The sequence below is a fragment of the Cricetulus griseus genome, chromosome 6 (assembly GCF_003668045.3).
Source record: "Cricetulus griseus strain 17A/GY chromosome 6, alternate assembly CriGri-PICRH-1.0, whole genome shotgun sequence".
Lineage (NCBI taxonomy): Eukaryota > Metazoa > Chordata > Mammalia > Rodentia > Cricetidae > Cricetulus > Cricetulus griseus.
This window is the reverse complement of record NC_048599.1, coordinates 142,087,298-142,103,275: the sequence shown is the minus strand read 5'-3', so window position 1 is coordinate 142,103,275 and position 15,978 is coordinate 142,087,298. Positions and strand designations below refer to the sequence as shown.

At 47.4% G+C, this 15,978-nt stretch overlaps 1 protein-coding gene across 4 annotated transcripts in view; it reads right to left on the bottom strand.

The window, feature by feature from the left end:
- The window catches only part of Ptpa (protein phosphatase 2 phosphatase activator), a 32,031-nt gene extending 16,219 nt beyond the window's left edge, over positions 1-15,812 (bottom strand). For 3 of the 4 annotated variants that reach the window (XM_027423188.2, XM_027423189.2, XM_027423191.2), the window contains exons 1-4: positions 15,673-15,812; positions 9,902-9,999; positions 7,903-7,989; positions 2,142-2,267 (exon numbers count right to left, since the gene is read on the bottom strand). In XM_027423188.2, coding sequence (XP_027278989.1) covers positions 2,142-2,267; positions 7,903-7,989; positions 9,902-9,999; positions 15,673-15,703 — 342 coding nt within the window. In that variant the 5' untranslated portion in view covers positions 15,704-15,812. Of the gene's footprint in view, positions 1-2,141; positions 2,268-7,902; positions 7,990-9,901; positions 10,000-15,021; positions 15,124-15,672 lie in introns of all 4 variants that reach the window. The other variant, XM_027423190.2, reaches the window with a different exon arrangement.
- Positions 15,813-15,978: the final 166 nt, after the last annotated feature.

The window sequence follows — 15,978 nt, the reverse complement described above, 5'->3', positions numbered from 1 at the left end:
AGAGAGAGAGAGAGAGAGAGAGAGAGAGAGAGAGAGAGAGAGAGAGAGAGAGACAGAGAGATAACATCTACAGACAAGAAGCCATGCCCTAAGGCTGCTACTCCAAAGTTTTTGGCAGAATAAATTCCCACAACAACCCAGTGTAGGTGCTAGGGAACTGAACACAGGTTCTCTGCAACAGTAGCCTTTAATCCCAGCGCTCAGTAGGCAGACAAAGGAGGATCTGTTTGAGTTTGAGGCCAGCCTGCTACAAAGCAAGTTCCAGGACAGCCCAGATTAACTAGAAAGGCTCTGTCTCAAAAATAGTTAACAACATGCTCTTAATGCAGAACCATCTCTCCAGCCACAGAGAATACCTGATTTTAAAAACTGCAATTTAGCTGGGCATTGGTGGCGCACACCTTTAATCCCAGCACTCGGGAAGCAGAGGCAGGTGAACTCTGTGAGTTCGAGACCAGCCTGGTCTACAAGAGCTAGTTCCAGGACAGCCTCCAAAGCCACAGAGAAACCCTGTCTTGAAAAAACAAAAAACAAAAAAATAAATAAAATAAAAAACAAAAACTGCAATTTGAGTTATCAACCTGAATTTCATTTTAAAAAAAAAAAGGAGAATGAATTCTGGCTTTGGATTAAAACAATTTCCAATTATTTCAGTTTGCTTCTTCTCTGTTACTGTCAATATACACCATGACCAAAAGAACAGAAACTGGTACCAGGAATGGATGTTGAATCAATGGAAATGACCATGTTTTATTGGAAGACTGTGGAAGTGTTAGGAACATTGAGCTGGAAAAGACATCGAGTCCTCAGAGCTTAATAGGCTGTTCTGTAGGAAGAATGTTGAGAAAAATGCAGACAGTGGAAGCCCGGCTTGTGAAGTTTCACAAAGAAGCAGATTCTACAGAGGCTATTCATGTGATGGTTTCTGGTCATCCGGTGCTGAAAAATTGATTGTGGTTGATATGAGATCAGCATCATTGAGAACTGTTCTGGGAAATACTTCACCAGACAAACTGTGTAGACAAGCTGTGGTCTGGGCAAGGCTGCATCTCTAGCTGGAAGCTGAGCTGAGTAATGTGTAAAAGTCTCCACCTGGAATGATTTTGAAGGTATGAGAAGTCATAGAAGAGAGAAACTGAGGCTTGACATCAAGGTCAGAGTCCCTAAGACAAGGCTGGAGTGTGGGGGCTGTTAGTGATGGTGCAGCCTTCATTGCAGTGGAAACCACAGGACAGTGCAAGTGCAAGCAAGGTGCAAGGAGTGGAGTAGAGCCAACTTGAGCCTACATACAAGACAAGCTATGTGTGCTGCAGACAGAAGAGTTGGAGACACAAGGATGCCCAAACCCTTTGGACCCTAGAAGATCACGTGTAAATTCCAGATGTAAGAAGCTAAGTTTTGTTTTGTTTTGTTTTGGGGGGACAGGGTTTGAGACAGGTTTCTCTGGAGCTTCGGAGCCTGTCCTGGAGCTCGCTCTGTAGACCAGGCTGGCCTCGAACTCAGAGATCTGCCTGCCTCTGCCTCCCCAGTGCTAGGATTAAAGGCCTGCACCATCACCACCCGGCTTTGTTTTGGTTTTTTAAAGATTAGGGTCTCACTATGTAACTGTGGCTGGCTTGGAACTTGTATAGATCAGGCTGGTCTCAAATTTACAGAATCCACTTGCTTCTGCCACCCAAGATTCAAGGGTGTATGCCCCTGCCCAACTTTTCCTTTTTCTTTTGGTAGGGAGTTTTTTCCAATTGCCTCTGCCTTCCAAGTAATGGAATTAAAGGTGTGTGTTACTACCACCTGGCTTCCTTATTCCTTTTCAGAGCTGCACAGTACTTTACAGTATGGACGGTCTAGTATAGTTAACCTGTCCTCTTATGATGTATACCTGAGTCATTTCCAATCTGCTGCTAATAAAATGACTTAATAAGCAGCCTCATACAGGTGTAGCCACACCTGCAGTTCCCAGAAGACAGGCTGGGACAGAGGATGATTTTGTAATTTAGGTAAATAAAACTGCCATTCTAACAAATTACCCGATTTTATGCTTGGGAGCTAGACAGGCTTGCTTTGAACACAGACCTTGACCCATATGGAGCCATAGTAGTCCTCCCACTGGCCTGGCCCAGCCTGTGCTCTGACAGTCTCACCTGATCAAGTTTGGCATACCAGGTCCTATAGGCCTTGTTCCCAAACCGGGAAGGCTGGTCTACCGGCGGGGTTTCATCAATCCACCTATCCAGCGTATTAAGAAGAGCCACCAGCTTCTCAATGGCCTGTGAAGGTGAGACAGAAGAACCACATCAGTGACTGGCGGCCCGGTTGGAGCCACAGAAGGAAATCTCAGTTGCTGTGGAAGGTAGCCCCCCTAGGCTGGCCTAGCTGTCACCCTCATTCCCAACTGTCCTCAATATAAGGGATGGTCAGGGAGCAACCTTCCCTTCAGAGAGGGAATCACACTTGGCTGACAAGGCAGTGTCATGGACAGTTCTGTTACGTCAGCCAGCCTATCCAGGAGGGGCCACCAGATAGGCAAAGGCCAGCCCCAATCTTTGTTAAAGCAGGTATGACTGAAGCCTTTCACTGAACAACACAGACGTATGAACAGGAGAGAATAGAAATGCAATGTTGTACTTCATCTCTGTGCCTAATTTTATTGCAAAGTAAACAAAAACTAGCGCCATTTGGGAAGAGGGGCCTTAACTGAGAAAATGTTCCACCAGACTGGCCTATGGGCAAGGTTGTGTTGTATTTTCTTGATTGACAATTGATATAGGAGGGCCCAGCTCACCGTGGGCAGTGCTAACCCTGGACAGGTGGTCCTGGGTTCTATAAGAAACAAGCTGGACGAGCAGTGGTAGCACATGCCTTTAATCCCAGTACTCGGGAGACAGAGGCAGGCTGGTCTCTGTGAGTTCTAAGACAGCCATGGCTACACAGAGAAACCTAGTCTCAAAAAACAAAAAAGGAAGGAAGGAAGGAAGGAAGGAAGGAAGGAAGGAAGGAAGGAAGGAAGGAAGGAAGGAAGGAAGGAAGGAAACAAGCCATAAGAACAAACCAGTAAGCAGCACTCCACCATGGCCTCTCTGCTGCAGTTCTTGCCCTGACTTCCCTCAGTGACTGATGGACTATAACATGAGAGTTGTAAACTGAAATAAAACCTTTCCTCTCCAAAGTTGCTTTTGGTCAAGGTACTTTTTTGTTTGACAGGGTTTCTCTGTGTAACAGCTGTCTGGGAACTCACTCTGTAGACCAGGCTAGTCTCGAACTCACAGAGATTAGGCTGCCTCTACCTCCTGAGTGCTGGGATTAAAGGTGTGTGCCACCACACCCTGCTGGTTACACTGCTTTATTTTTTTTCAATTTTTTTTTTAGATATATTTATTATGTATGTAGTGTTCTGTCCTACATGTATTACTGCAGGCCAGAAGAGGGGCACTAGATCTCATTACAGATGGTTGTGAGGCGCTATGTGGTTGCTGGGAATTGAACACCTGACCTCTGGAAGAGCAGCCAATGTTTAACCTCTGAGGCATCTCTCCAGCCCCCAGGTTACATTGCGTTAAAACAGCAACAGAAACACTAAGACAATCTTCATTGTCAGCATGTCCCTAGGGCATTTTCCAGATGGTTTAGCTGAGAAGACCCACTCTAAATGTGGGTAGCATCACCCTATAGATGGGATCCCAGACTAAATAAAAGGGATGAAAGGAGAAGTCCAGCTGTGCACCAGCTTTCGTCTCTCTGCTTCTTGACTGGGGATGCCATGTGAACAGCCACCTCACATCCCTTCAGCTTGTTCTACCTTCCCTGCCATGATGAACTGCACCTCAACTTCAAGCCAGAATAACCCCCTCCCTTAAGCTGCTTCCTGTCAGGTACTGAAACAACACAGCTAATACAGCCAGTAAACCTGACCTCCCAAAACAAACACTGCCCACATCTTAGCACCCTGGCTTGTTTTCTCTAGTGTGCTCCCCTGCTCAAGAATTGCACAGTAGAGAGCCTCTCCTAAAACAGCATGGAGCTACTGGGAGACCCAAGCTTCTGTTTCTTTATTCCAAATGTGAGGGCAAGGATCTATTCTTCCTTTGGTAGAAGAGCCTGCCACAGAGCAATGGGCATACTTAATACCTGAAGACCTTGAAATTGGACCATGGACAACTGCTTTAGCCTGCCTCTCTCACTCCCAATCTCATTCCACACCATTGTGTACACAGAACGCTGTGACCCCTCTTAATGCTCCTCACTGTTAAATGTCTATCTAGGTTTTCTTCATATTTCACCGTCACAAACAATACTGGTCCACAGTTCTGCAGTGCTATCTGGGTGCAAATCTGGGATCATCATCAAAGCTTTGAGAGCCGGCAGCCTGAGAAGCCATGTCTCTATGCCATCCCCACAAACAGCACCAGGAAGCAACACTGGAGCAACAGGTGTAGGAGGCATCATCATATCAAATGTTAGTTACAGAGGAAACTAGGTCAGGCACCCAGCCACACGTTCCTTCCAGGCACAGGTACAGCTTGGAGGGGTAAGGGCAGGATTAAGGGCAGAAAACATGATGCTGGAGCAGGGATCTTAGGTGCTACATACCTGCAGTGAGGACTGGGTCTAACTCGAGACAACTGCTGGCCATTAACCCCAGCTGCATGGACTCCAGCTATACAGCATAACAATGGGCCTGAATGTCGCTCTCCCCACCTTCTCACCTATGCTTGGGGCATGGTAGGAAGGTAAGCTGCCTATAGGCTGAGTTGGTGGCTGGCATGACATAAAAATGTCTTGCTGAACTGTAACACCAAGTGCTGCCACAGCCAGGCTTTGTGAAGAACCAGGTGACTAGGAACTGCTACTGAATACAGACCAAAGCTCATTTCACATGGCAGCTGGGGCTTGCAGGAGGATGGAGCATTAGTTCCAGGAAGCACCAGGCTCCCTCCCTGGAGATCTCTGCTTGCTACCCTGACAAGGCACTAAAGGGTATAAAGAATGTGACTCCAGAGGCCAACAGGAGCCTGGATCCAGCAGCTAGCTCAGCTGGGCTGATAAATAATTAAGAGACTCACAGTTCCTCCTTCTGCCTCCATTGTCTGGCCTGCTGGGAGAGAAGATCTGGAGAGAAAGCAATCCTCAACTGGAACCACCCTACCCCACCACCCCAAGGCACAAAGAATAATTTGTGCCCCTCCCATCCATACTATAGCATTGCCTCTTGAACTTCATGGACTACTAAATCTTCTCTAAAATTACACTTGCCAACTTCTCATTCTGCCCTGGCAGTGGAAGCAGAGGCAGGTGAAACTCTATGAGTTTGAAGCCAAGTCTACAAAGTGAGTTCCAGGACAGCCAGGACTACACAGGGAAACCCTGTCTCATATACCAAAACAAGCAACAACAACAATAAAAAACCCACAAAGACAAAAGAAAAAACAAAATACAAAATTAGGTGTCATAGCAAATGCCTTTCATTCCATCACCCAAGAGGCAAAGGCACACAGATCTCTTTGAATTCAAGGCCAGTCTGGTCTACATAGTAAGGTCCAGGTTAGGCAAGGCTGCAATAGGGACCCTATCTCTTAATAACAAACTAACAAAAGCCTTCTGATCCATCACCCTTTCTTTAAACAAACAAACAAAAAACCTCTCCATTATTAGCGAAGTTACAATCTAAAGATCAACTTGTCATGGGTCTAGACAAACTCTCTACCTCGCTATGGTTTGTCCTCTGCTTCAGGTTGTATGGAAATCACTAGCCTAGGTTCCTCTGCTCTCTCTTGAGCCATCTGTACTGTACTGAGAAGACACAGGAGCTCTGGTAACTGTGCTGAGTGGCACAAGTCATGGCTACATACTATGACTAGTACTTTCTGCTGGAGACTTCTGGGGACCACATGACTATGGCTGTACACCCAGTGAGGTAGGCATAGGAATGGATCCAGCTCAGTAAGGGCCCCAGCTGAAGCAAGAACAATTGATGGAAAGTCAGAGCTGACTGAACCAACTGACATGAAGCTAAGAACACCAGAGGCATTCAGCATATGGTAACCCTGCACATGGGATCCCAGTGGCTCCCCATGTCATTTCCTACACCCTGAGGGCCCAGTCACTCTATGGAGGGCCAGGCAGGACAAGAAGGAAGCTGGTTGTGGTACTGAAAACCTACAAGCTGGGCTCTGGTGGCGAACACCTTTAATCCCAGCACTCGGGAGGCGGACGCAGGAAGATCACAAGTTTGAGACCAGCCTGGTTTACACAGTAAATTCCAGACCAGCCAAAGCTATAGTAAGATCCTAGTCTCAAAAAAAATAAGGAAAAGAAAAAAGAAAAAGAAGACATGGTCTCAAGGAACAGAATTACAGATAAGGATGTGGTTCAATGTAGAGCTCTTGCCTAGCATGTGCAAAATACTGGGTTCTATTCTTAGCACTAAAAAAAAGGGGGGGTGGCAAAGCTACTCAGCTGGGAGGTGGTGTGATGGCAAACTATCAGCCTGAAACACGATGTCATCTGCCAAAAGAACAGCCCTTCAGCCAAGCTAACACCTGATCAGTGAGGACAGCTCCCATAGAAACTTGGGAGCAACTGAGGACCCAAGGGTTGGTAGCTTAGTTCTCGATGGGGCAATTACAGCACTCTCCTTTAATTAGCTCCTCCTTTATGTTCCCAGCACACTGGGCACTGCTAAACTCATCCTGTGCTCAAAGCCACAGCCCAAGAAGAGCCAACCCAAGGAGTCACTTGTGGGCTAGCTCTCAAGGGACAGCTGTCTCTCCCAGTGCAGCCCTAGGTCCCACCTATAGTAGAAAGAACCAGACTATGTCACCCAGCAGCCAACAAGGGCCAAGAAGTGGCTGTACCAGGGACCTGGTATAGGGCTAAAAAGGGGCAATGTCAACCTAGGATAGATGAAGAAATTAGGCCAGGACAAGGCTAGACCTTACCCAACAGGCCCCAGCTGTAACTAGAGGGCAGAAAGCCAAAGTGTTGAGAGGCCACTCAGCCGCTGGTGTCTCAGATAAGAGGCTCAGGGTGGCTCTGGGCCAACTGGGACATGAACCCAAGAGGCCACTGGAGGCCTGGGCCCTAGTTCTGGGAGATGGCATTGCCACAGCATGCAGCATGGCAGACTATAACCCTCCAGGGGTAGAGGTGGCTGGCCACCTGTTCCTAGCCCATGCCTTTTCTTAAATCAAGTCTGTCTCTAAAACAATCAGAGCACCTATTACACACGGGGAACCCTAAAGCACGAGCCTGCCCATATTCTCTGCTCAGTGGTGTTTCTACTGGGAATGAAGCCTGAGGAAATAGGGTCTATACATCTCCTTGTCAGATGCTCAGAGCAGCAGTGCCTAGGGATACAGGACTGTGAAAACAAAAGGGAATGTCTCAATGGTGTGGCCAGTATGCCAACAGACAGGAGGCATGTGTGTGCACTGTTACCAGAGTTGCTCTGGGAGTTGTGGTGCTGGGATTTGAACTCAGGGCCTATACATGTCCAGTATGTGCTGGATATTCTAAAGAACTAGCGACCTAATCTTGTTTTGGTTTTCATTGTTGCCACACGTTTCTGCTAGTGATCTCTCCACAAATCTCATCCATTGCCTTTGTGTTTGTTTTTTCCAGCTCTAGGCATGGAACCCAAGGCTGTGCATATGTGAGGCAAACACTTGACCACATCTCCAGTCCCTTTTGCCATCTTTAATTTCAAGTTTCATAAAGATACCAATTAGAATGCATATTTACATTGATTTCAGTTATAAATATTATTTTACTCATAGATTTAAAACGTTAGGCGTATGGAGCACAAATGCTAACTGCACTATGCTGGGGCAAACCATTGTCTGCAACCTGCCTGCCATGGATGATCAGCCCATGTGGCCCTGCAGCAGGCTCCTCGCCTGTACCTACCTCAGAGACTTTGTAGTCGAAGGTCAGCTTCTTCCCTTTCACACCTTCATTGAGGGTAAGGATAAAGCCGATGTAGTCAGCATATGCCTGCCAAACAGGGAGGGAAGGGAAGGAAGACTGTCAGATCTCGGCTACCCCAGCTGCCCCAGCTCCCACTCCCAACCCAGACAGCACCAAAAGCACCAAATACACAAATCTGCCCCACCCATAAAGCCATGCAGTGATCACAACCACACTCAACCCCTAGCCAAGGTCTACTGTGTGCTTACCAGTGCTTTAGACAGTCCTACAGGAAGACATAATTGTCACCATCTTACTAACATAGAAACCAAGACTTCAAGGGAAAAAGTAATTTGCCCATGGTTTTCCAGGACCAAGACTTCACTGAACACAGAGCTAGGACCCTGCCAGCCTAACTCTACAGCTGAGTAACCATTAAATGTCTGACTACTACCCTGTCTGTACCAGCAGGAGTTCAAGGAATGACCCAACATTCCCTTCCCCAGGTCATCTTCCAGCATCTCCCCAGGGTGGCAGCTACAGTACAGAATCTCTGCCTCCAGCAGGTGCTGTTTCCTGACTACAGACAGGTCTGCTAGCATACCAGCCCCACTTCCAACTGGACTTCCTTCCTGGCGGGTTGCAGGGTTACCCTAGGGAGAAAAACACAGAGACGCAGGCCCCTGGGGAAAGCAGTTTCTGAGAGCAAGTGTGCTTCCATTCCATCTTCTTTCTTCATTTCCCCCCTTAACTTTTTTCTTCCTCATCCATGATAAGCCATGAGAACAAACATTTGGCATCTAGAGTGGGTGAGTTTACACTAGAGTTCCCCATCAGCCTGCAAGATGGCCTCCAGTAGGCCAGGGGAATCAAGCATAAAACTTTGCCCACGCAGGAAGACAGGACCAAGCCCTTGTCCTGACCAGAGCCAGTGTTTGCCATGGAATGCAAAAGGTGGTGTTATACAAGGATTCAGACAAACACATTAGTTCCAGATAAGAACAGTCTCTCTGCTGGGAGGCAATGGATAGCGTCTAGTGATACTTAGTGGGCAGAGCCAGGGTTAGAGCCTACCATTCAAGGACTGCCTCCTACAAGACTGAGAAACGCAGAGATAGAGCAACTGAGATGATGAAAGGCTCCATCCATGGCTTCTGAGCAGCTCAAGGAATAAGGTGCTTATCCTGGTGAAAACTCAGAAAAGGACATGATATCCATCTGCAAATGCCAGAGGGCAGGCTTATGAAAGAAGGGAGGGACAGGTTCCTGTGACCCTTCTCACCCAATGGAGTAAAAGCATATGGCTGCTCAGTTTAAGTGTGGCAGACTTGGCATGGACAATCTGTCACACAAGCAAGGGCCCTTGTGCCTGTTTTCTGTGCAAATGACACTCTCCATGGCAGATGCAAAGCTGGCATTAGTGCCTGACTGGAGCTGGGCCCAAGGCCCTCTCTAAGAATTCCAAGTGGTCTTTCCTTTCTTCAGTTCTGGGCTGGAAGCCTAAGAGGCACAACTAGCTTTCTTCTGCCCACCATCTGGGCTGAGAAGCAGAAAAAGCCAGCCTACTGCCAGGGCCCTGGATCTCAATTCCCGCTATTTTTAGGGCAGTCATGTTCCTGGCCCAGGTATCCACAAGCTAGTCTCTTCTCCCCGTTGCTCTAGCTCCTACGTGTGTAGGCTCTTGCAAGCAAGAGTTAGGAGATTCATGCTCATCCAGTATAATACTAAAGGAGAAATGAATGATTTAACCCGAGTGGGACGCTCCAGACTTACCAGGGCCCCAGCCAGACCGTCCTGATAAAGCAACCCTGTGCACTGACTGGGAGGGAGGGAGGGAGGGAGGGAGGGAGACAGCTACCTTCTCAGCTCCTTTCCTTAGTACCGACAGCTCAGGTAAGGAAAGGCGAGGGGCATATAACCATGACCTGCCTAGAAAGCTACCGAAAAGCCTCAAGTTCTCACCCCTGCTCCAACCCTCTAATGTGGGTACCACTCGTACCTGAGAGCGCTTCCATTTGCCCATATCTGGAACTGTATGGATCTCCTTTTTTGGAATGATAAAGTTCTGAGTAGCTGGAGGGGTCTCCTCTGAAGAATCTTGACAAAGAAAATGAAAGGGCACACAGGTAAATAATTCCTCCCCTCGGACCCATCCTCCCTTCTTGAGATTTTGGCCAGGCTGGTCTACAGAGCGAGTGCCAGGATAGGCTCCAAAGCTACACAGAGAAACGGTGTCTCAAAAAAAATAAAATAAAATAAAAATAAAAAAAATAAAACAAAACAATTGTGACTGGGTAGTTCTTTTTAAATTTTTTTTTTTATTATTTTTTACATTCCAATCCCAGTTCTCCCTCCCTCCTCTCCTCCTGCTCTCCCCTCCTTCCCCCCATCTGCTCCTCAGAGAGGGTAAAGCCTCTCCTAGGATGTCAACTAAGTCTGTCCCATCACCTTGTTGAGGCAGCACCAAGGCACCCCCCCCAACACATGTCTAGGCCGAGCAAGGTATCTCTCCATAGAGAATGGGCTCCACAACGTCAGTTTATGCATTATAGTTAGATCTTGGTCACACACTGCCAGTGGCTTCATATACTGTCCAAGCCACACCACTGTCACCTGTATTCAGGGGTCCCTCAACTGAAGAATGGATAAAGAAAATGTGGTACATTTACACAGTGGAGTACTACTCAGTGGTAAGAAACAATGACATCCTAAAATTTGCATGAACAGAACTAGGAAAAAACCTTCCTGAGATAACCCAAAACCAGAAAGACAAATATAGTATATATTCACTCATAAGTGGATACCAGACATAAAACAAACTATAATCAGCCTACAATCCACAAACCCAGAGAAGCTGCAGATTCGGGGATCTATAACTAACCACGGGGTCAACCTCCTGGAGTGGGAGAGGAGTGATAATATGAACAAAGGTGTCAAGACCATGATGGGGAAACCCACAGAACCAGCTGACCTGAGCTGTGAGAGATCACTGATTCCCCACTATCAACGGGGGAACTGGCATAGGACTGGACTATTAATTTTTAAAAGATATTATATTAATTATATTAATTTATATTTATTTTAACTATGTTTAGGTGTATGGGGATGTCTGTGCATGCTTCTGTATATGGATATATGTACATGTGTTTAGGTGTCTTCAAGAGGTCAAAGGCAGTGGATCCTCTGGAGCTAGAGTTACAAATGGTAGTGAGCCATCCAACCTGAGTACAAGAAACCAAACTCAGATCCTCTGCAAAAATAGTATGCACCCTTACCTGCTAACCCATCTCTCCAGCCCTTTTTCTGTGTTTTTTTATTTAGCTGTTGTTGTCATCCATGTCCCTCTGCCTACCCCCTTCTTGATCAGCACCCACCCCCACCCACACACAAACACAGGATTTCTCTGTGTAGCCCTGGCTGTCCTGGAACTCTGCTCTGTAGACCAGGTTGGCCTTGAACTCATAGAGATCTGCCTGCCTCTGCTTCCTGAGTGCTGGAATTAAAGCTGTGCCCAACCAGGCCCAGCTTGTTTTTGTGTTTTCTTTTGTTATTATTCAAGATTTGTTTTTATTTTATGAGTATGAGTTTTTTTGCCAAAATGTACACAGGTGGAACTGGAGTTAAGACTGCTATGAGCTACCATGTGGATGCTAGGAACTAAGAACCCAGGTCCTCTGAAGAGCAGTAGGTCTCTTAACCACTGAGCAATCTCTGTGGATTTTGTTTGTTTCTTTTTGTTTTTAGAGACAGGATTTCTCTGTGGCTTTGGAGCCTATCCTGGAACTCACTCTGCAGACCAGGCTGGCCTCAAACTCACAGAGATTCTCCTGCCTCTGCCTCCCGAGTGCTGGGATTAAAGGCGTGCACCGGCGGCACCACCACCACCAGGCTTATTTTTTTTTAAGACAAGGTTCCAAACTGTCACTCAGGCTGACCTGGAATTCTTTGTGTAGCCCAAGCTGACCTGGAACTCACTGTGTAGCCCAGGCTGGCCTAGAACTCATGGTGATCCTCTTGTTTCACCTTCCTGATTGCTAGGACTACAGGCATGAGCTACCACATGGCTTTTTCTTATTCTTCATAACTTTAAACATATCACAGGCATAGGAAAGCAATCTACATATTAACAAGTAAAAAACAGTCAATTTTTAGTATAATCCTACTCCTGTAAAAACAACTCACACTACTAATCTACAGGGTTTAACAGCAAAGCTCCTAAAGGTCACCTCCAAGGTGACCTTATAAGGGCCTTCTGCTTTGAAAATTATGTTTTTTTGTTTTTGTTTTTGTTTTTGTTTTTGTTTTGACTTTTCAAGACAGGGTTTCTCTGTGTAGCTCTGTAGACCAGGCTGGCCTCGAACTCATAGATCAACCTGCCTCTGCCTCCCAAGTGCTAGGATTAAAGGGGTTCACCACTGCCTGACTCCCAAAGTTATTTTGAAATAAGTTTACAGACTAATATACAGACATTCGTAGGCTTTTGAGTGCCTGCTTAGTGAAGGCATTTATATACTGCAGAAAAGATTTTGCTGGGTTAGTTAGGAGTACACTTCTGTAAACATGAGAAGCTGAATTCCAAACACACCTGTCACGGGGTTCAGAGAGAGAGACTTAAAGCCTGAGTCTGCAATTTGAGATGTGGTGGTTCAGTAAGTTGCATTTGAAAATGCAACTCTCAGGAAGGTGAAAGATGATGAGGCTCCACATGACACAAACCTGCCCTGATGCCTTCTCTAAAACCTAGCCATCACTGTATGCAGAAAAATCCAGAGGCCTCTAGAGTTCTGTAGATTTGGCACATGCAAGGAACAGAGCCTGCCTAGAGAAGTCCTGAGAAAACTTAAGTGCTAGGGGATTTGGAGACCAAAGTGGAGGGTTAAAAAATGAGATAAGCGCAAGATAAGGTTCTCAGACTTAGCAGAACTCAAAAGTAAAGCAGAGGGTGAGGGAAGGGGAAAGGCCATGCAGGGAGTCAAAGCTTCCCCCTCCCTCCCACTCCTCCCAGCTCACACAGACAGTTTCCAGAGCCCCACCCCAGGCACTTCCTAATAGTGGACTGCTAATCCAAGTAAGATGAGAAAGGAAAAGCTGTGAAGCTAGTCTCGTGAGCCAACCACTGTTCATGGGGACACATTTTATGGGAAAATGTCTTCCTCATTCCAAATAACCAACCTGCAGATGATCTTTAGGATCTAGCCCTCTCGTAAGAGACCTATTCTCTGCAACAAGCTGCCCTCCAGACATTATTTCACAAAGAAGGCCTCCTGGCCTGGCTACACCCCAAGGGCAGAGGCCACCTTATATGAAGCAAAACAGTAAGTCCCTGAAGAAACAGAGTTAACAGAATATACAATCCCAGATCAAAACCAAACAAGCAAACAAAAACTAGTAAGACTTCAGAGACAAGACTATAAGAGAGAGCACACCCACAGCTTCTCCAGTCCCAGGCTGCCTCTAGCAAGGGACTCAGAAACACTGGATCCCCTGCATTGACAGTTAAGATAAAAACATGAAGAGTTTTACAGATGTTTCTTGAAAAACACCCAAAAGTAGCCCGGGTGCAGTAGCACATCACCCAGCATTCAGTGGGTGGGTGAAGGAGGACCCCCCCCCCAATTCTAGTCAGCCATGGCCACACAGCGGAAACCCTGTCTCAAAAACAGCTGAACATGGTGGCCCACACCTGCAACCCCAGCTCTTAAAGAGGACTAGAAGATGATTTCCAGGGTAGTCAGGGCCAGTGACCGTGTATCAAAAGTACATGTTCTACGTAGGAGTGAAGGCCTTTAAACCCAGCACTCAGGAGGAAGAGGCAGATGGATCTCGGTTCCAGTCTGCTTGGTCTACAAAGTGAGTTCTAATCCTAGGAAAGTTCTGTGTATGTGGCATGTGCAGAGGAACAGAATCTGCCTGGAGAAGTCATGAGGAAATTAAAAGTGTCAGGAATTTAGAGATGCACAGGGTACCCTGTCTCAAAACAAAAGAAAAGAAAAGAGACAAAAATACCCACAACCTGCCCCTGGACAGTGTGCTGGATTATCACCTCTCATTTGGATGTGACATGTTTATATCCACCATGTACCTGTCACACCCCACACTCTGCTCACTTCTGACTGCCCATATACCAGAACTCCAAGAGGAAAGTTGGATAACCTCATTTTAAAATTATATTTCTAGAGAGAGAGAGAGAGAGAGAGAGAATGCACATGTGTGTATAAAGCCACAGAGTTCATGTAAATGTCAGAGGACAACAAGCAAGAGTCAGTTCTACCCTCCCACCTTGTGGGCTCCAGGGATGGAACTCAGGTGGCCAGGCTTGGCAGCAAACACCTTTACTTGCTGAGCCATAGTGTCGTCATTTTCAGTCTACTAAAGGACACAGAAGTTGTGACTTGCCATATTAGCCTGTGTAATTCAAAACTTTCCATAACTTTACAGAATTTCTTACCAGTTAATCTAAAAACTCCTATTTGGCCCCCAGGTGCTACTCTCATTGCTGCCCATACTTCGGCCCTTCACACGTACTCAAATCTGCTTTATTACTAAAACATAAGTTAAAGCTGACCAAATTAATTTTAAAAAATAAATAACTCTTCTGGGAGTTATGGTGGCACACACCTTTAATCCCAACACTCAGAGGCAGAAGCAGGCAGATCTCTGTAAATTCAAGGCCAGCCTGGTCTACCTAGTGAGTTCCAAGGTAGCCAAGGTTATACATATAATGAGACCCTGCCTTCAAATACATAAATACTATTTTCCAGGGACCCGAGTTTCCAGGATGACCTCCCTGAGGTCCTGTCTGCCCCAGTGCACAGGTTCTGGTCCCCATGTCTCTCCCCTACTCATCTTCAGGGACACTTGTAGTTCTTGATGTCAGCACCAGAACCGATTAGGATACATTCACAGAGGTTTGGGAATAATGTAAAATAAATGTCTGGTTTCGAATTCCACTGTGCTCATCTATTTTAGGGGGGGACACAGAAGTGGCACCTTTTTTGATTTTCAAAATGTCTCCCTATTGAGACCTTGTTTGGGACCACAAACTATGAAGCGCGGCAGAAGGATGACCAAACGCTGTGTTAAGCCAAACTATCCATTCTCTGTAAGAATTTTCCTGACCTTCTTAACTCCATGGAGTCAACAAACTGCTATCTTCTCCAGGAAAGGGGGTCTCTACTGGAAGAACCGGCCTGTACCTCTGCCCTAGTTACTCGAGACGAACTGCAATGAGGCCACAGTGTAAATAAAAGTTAACAGACGGTGATGCCACCAACCCTCTCATCTTGCACAGACAGCCTTTTTAAATTAGTGGTTTAGACACCACGGGTAGTTTCTCTCAACTCTGCAGATACTGAAACAGGAGGGAGGGGAGGGGAGGTGAGGTGATGCCGGGTGGGCAGGGCATGCATGGAGGAAGCTGGCCTGGGAGCGAGCGAGGCGCAGGCCCACTCGAGCAAAGTCTCGTTAAAAAAGGCAGCCTCCTAGATCCTTCCCGCCCCCGACCCCAGGCAACTCTGGCACCAGGTCAAGAGCTTTACCTAAGCACGCTCTGCCCTTCCCCACCGCTCTGCCTGCCCGGCCCTAGTCAGCCCCGGGCTCCCCAAGTCGGGTCGCCCTCCCCGCCATCCGCTTGCAGCTTGGGTTCCGGGCCTTCAACTCCTCGGAGGCCGACAGCGTCGCCTCCGACGCCTCTCCGTGTCGCCACACTCCTGAGACCCCCCCGAGCCACACCCCTTTCCTACCGCACGCCGGGGCCTCCAACCGCCCTACCTGGCGGCGGCTGCCGCTCGCCCTCAGCCATCTTCTCCGTTAGGAGCCGGCGCGGATGCTCGCAGTTCCCTCTCCCCGTTTACCCCGCACCTTTCCCCGGCTCCACTAAGCTTCCAGAAGAGAAATGAGCGCCGGCCGGCTACGACCGGAAGCCGAGAATTAGACCCAGTCTTGTGAGGGCGGCAGCCATGCCAGTGCGGGGCACTCAGGGAGCATGCCCACCAACTGCCGCCTCGCGGCCGCCGTGCGAACAGGCGCAGCAGCCATCTTGGTGCGGGGCGCCGGGAGCATGCGCGGTAACGGCTG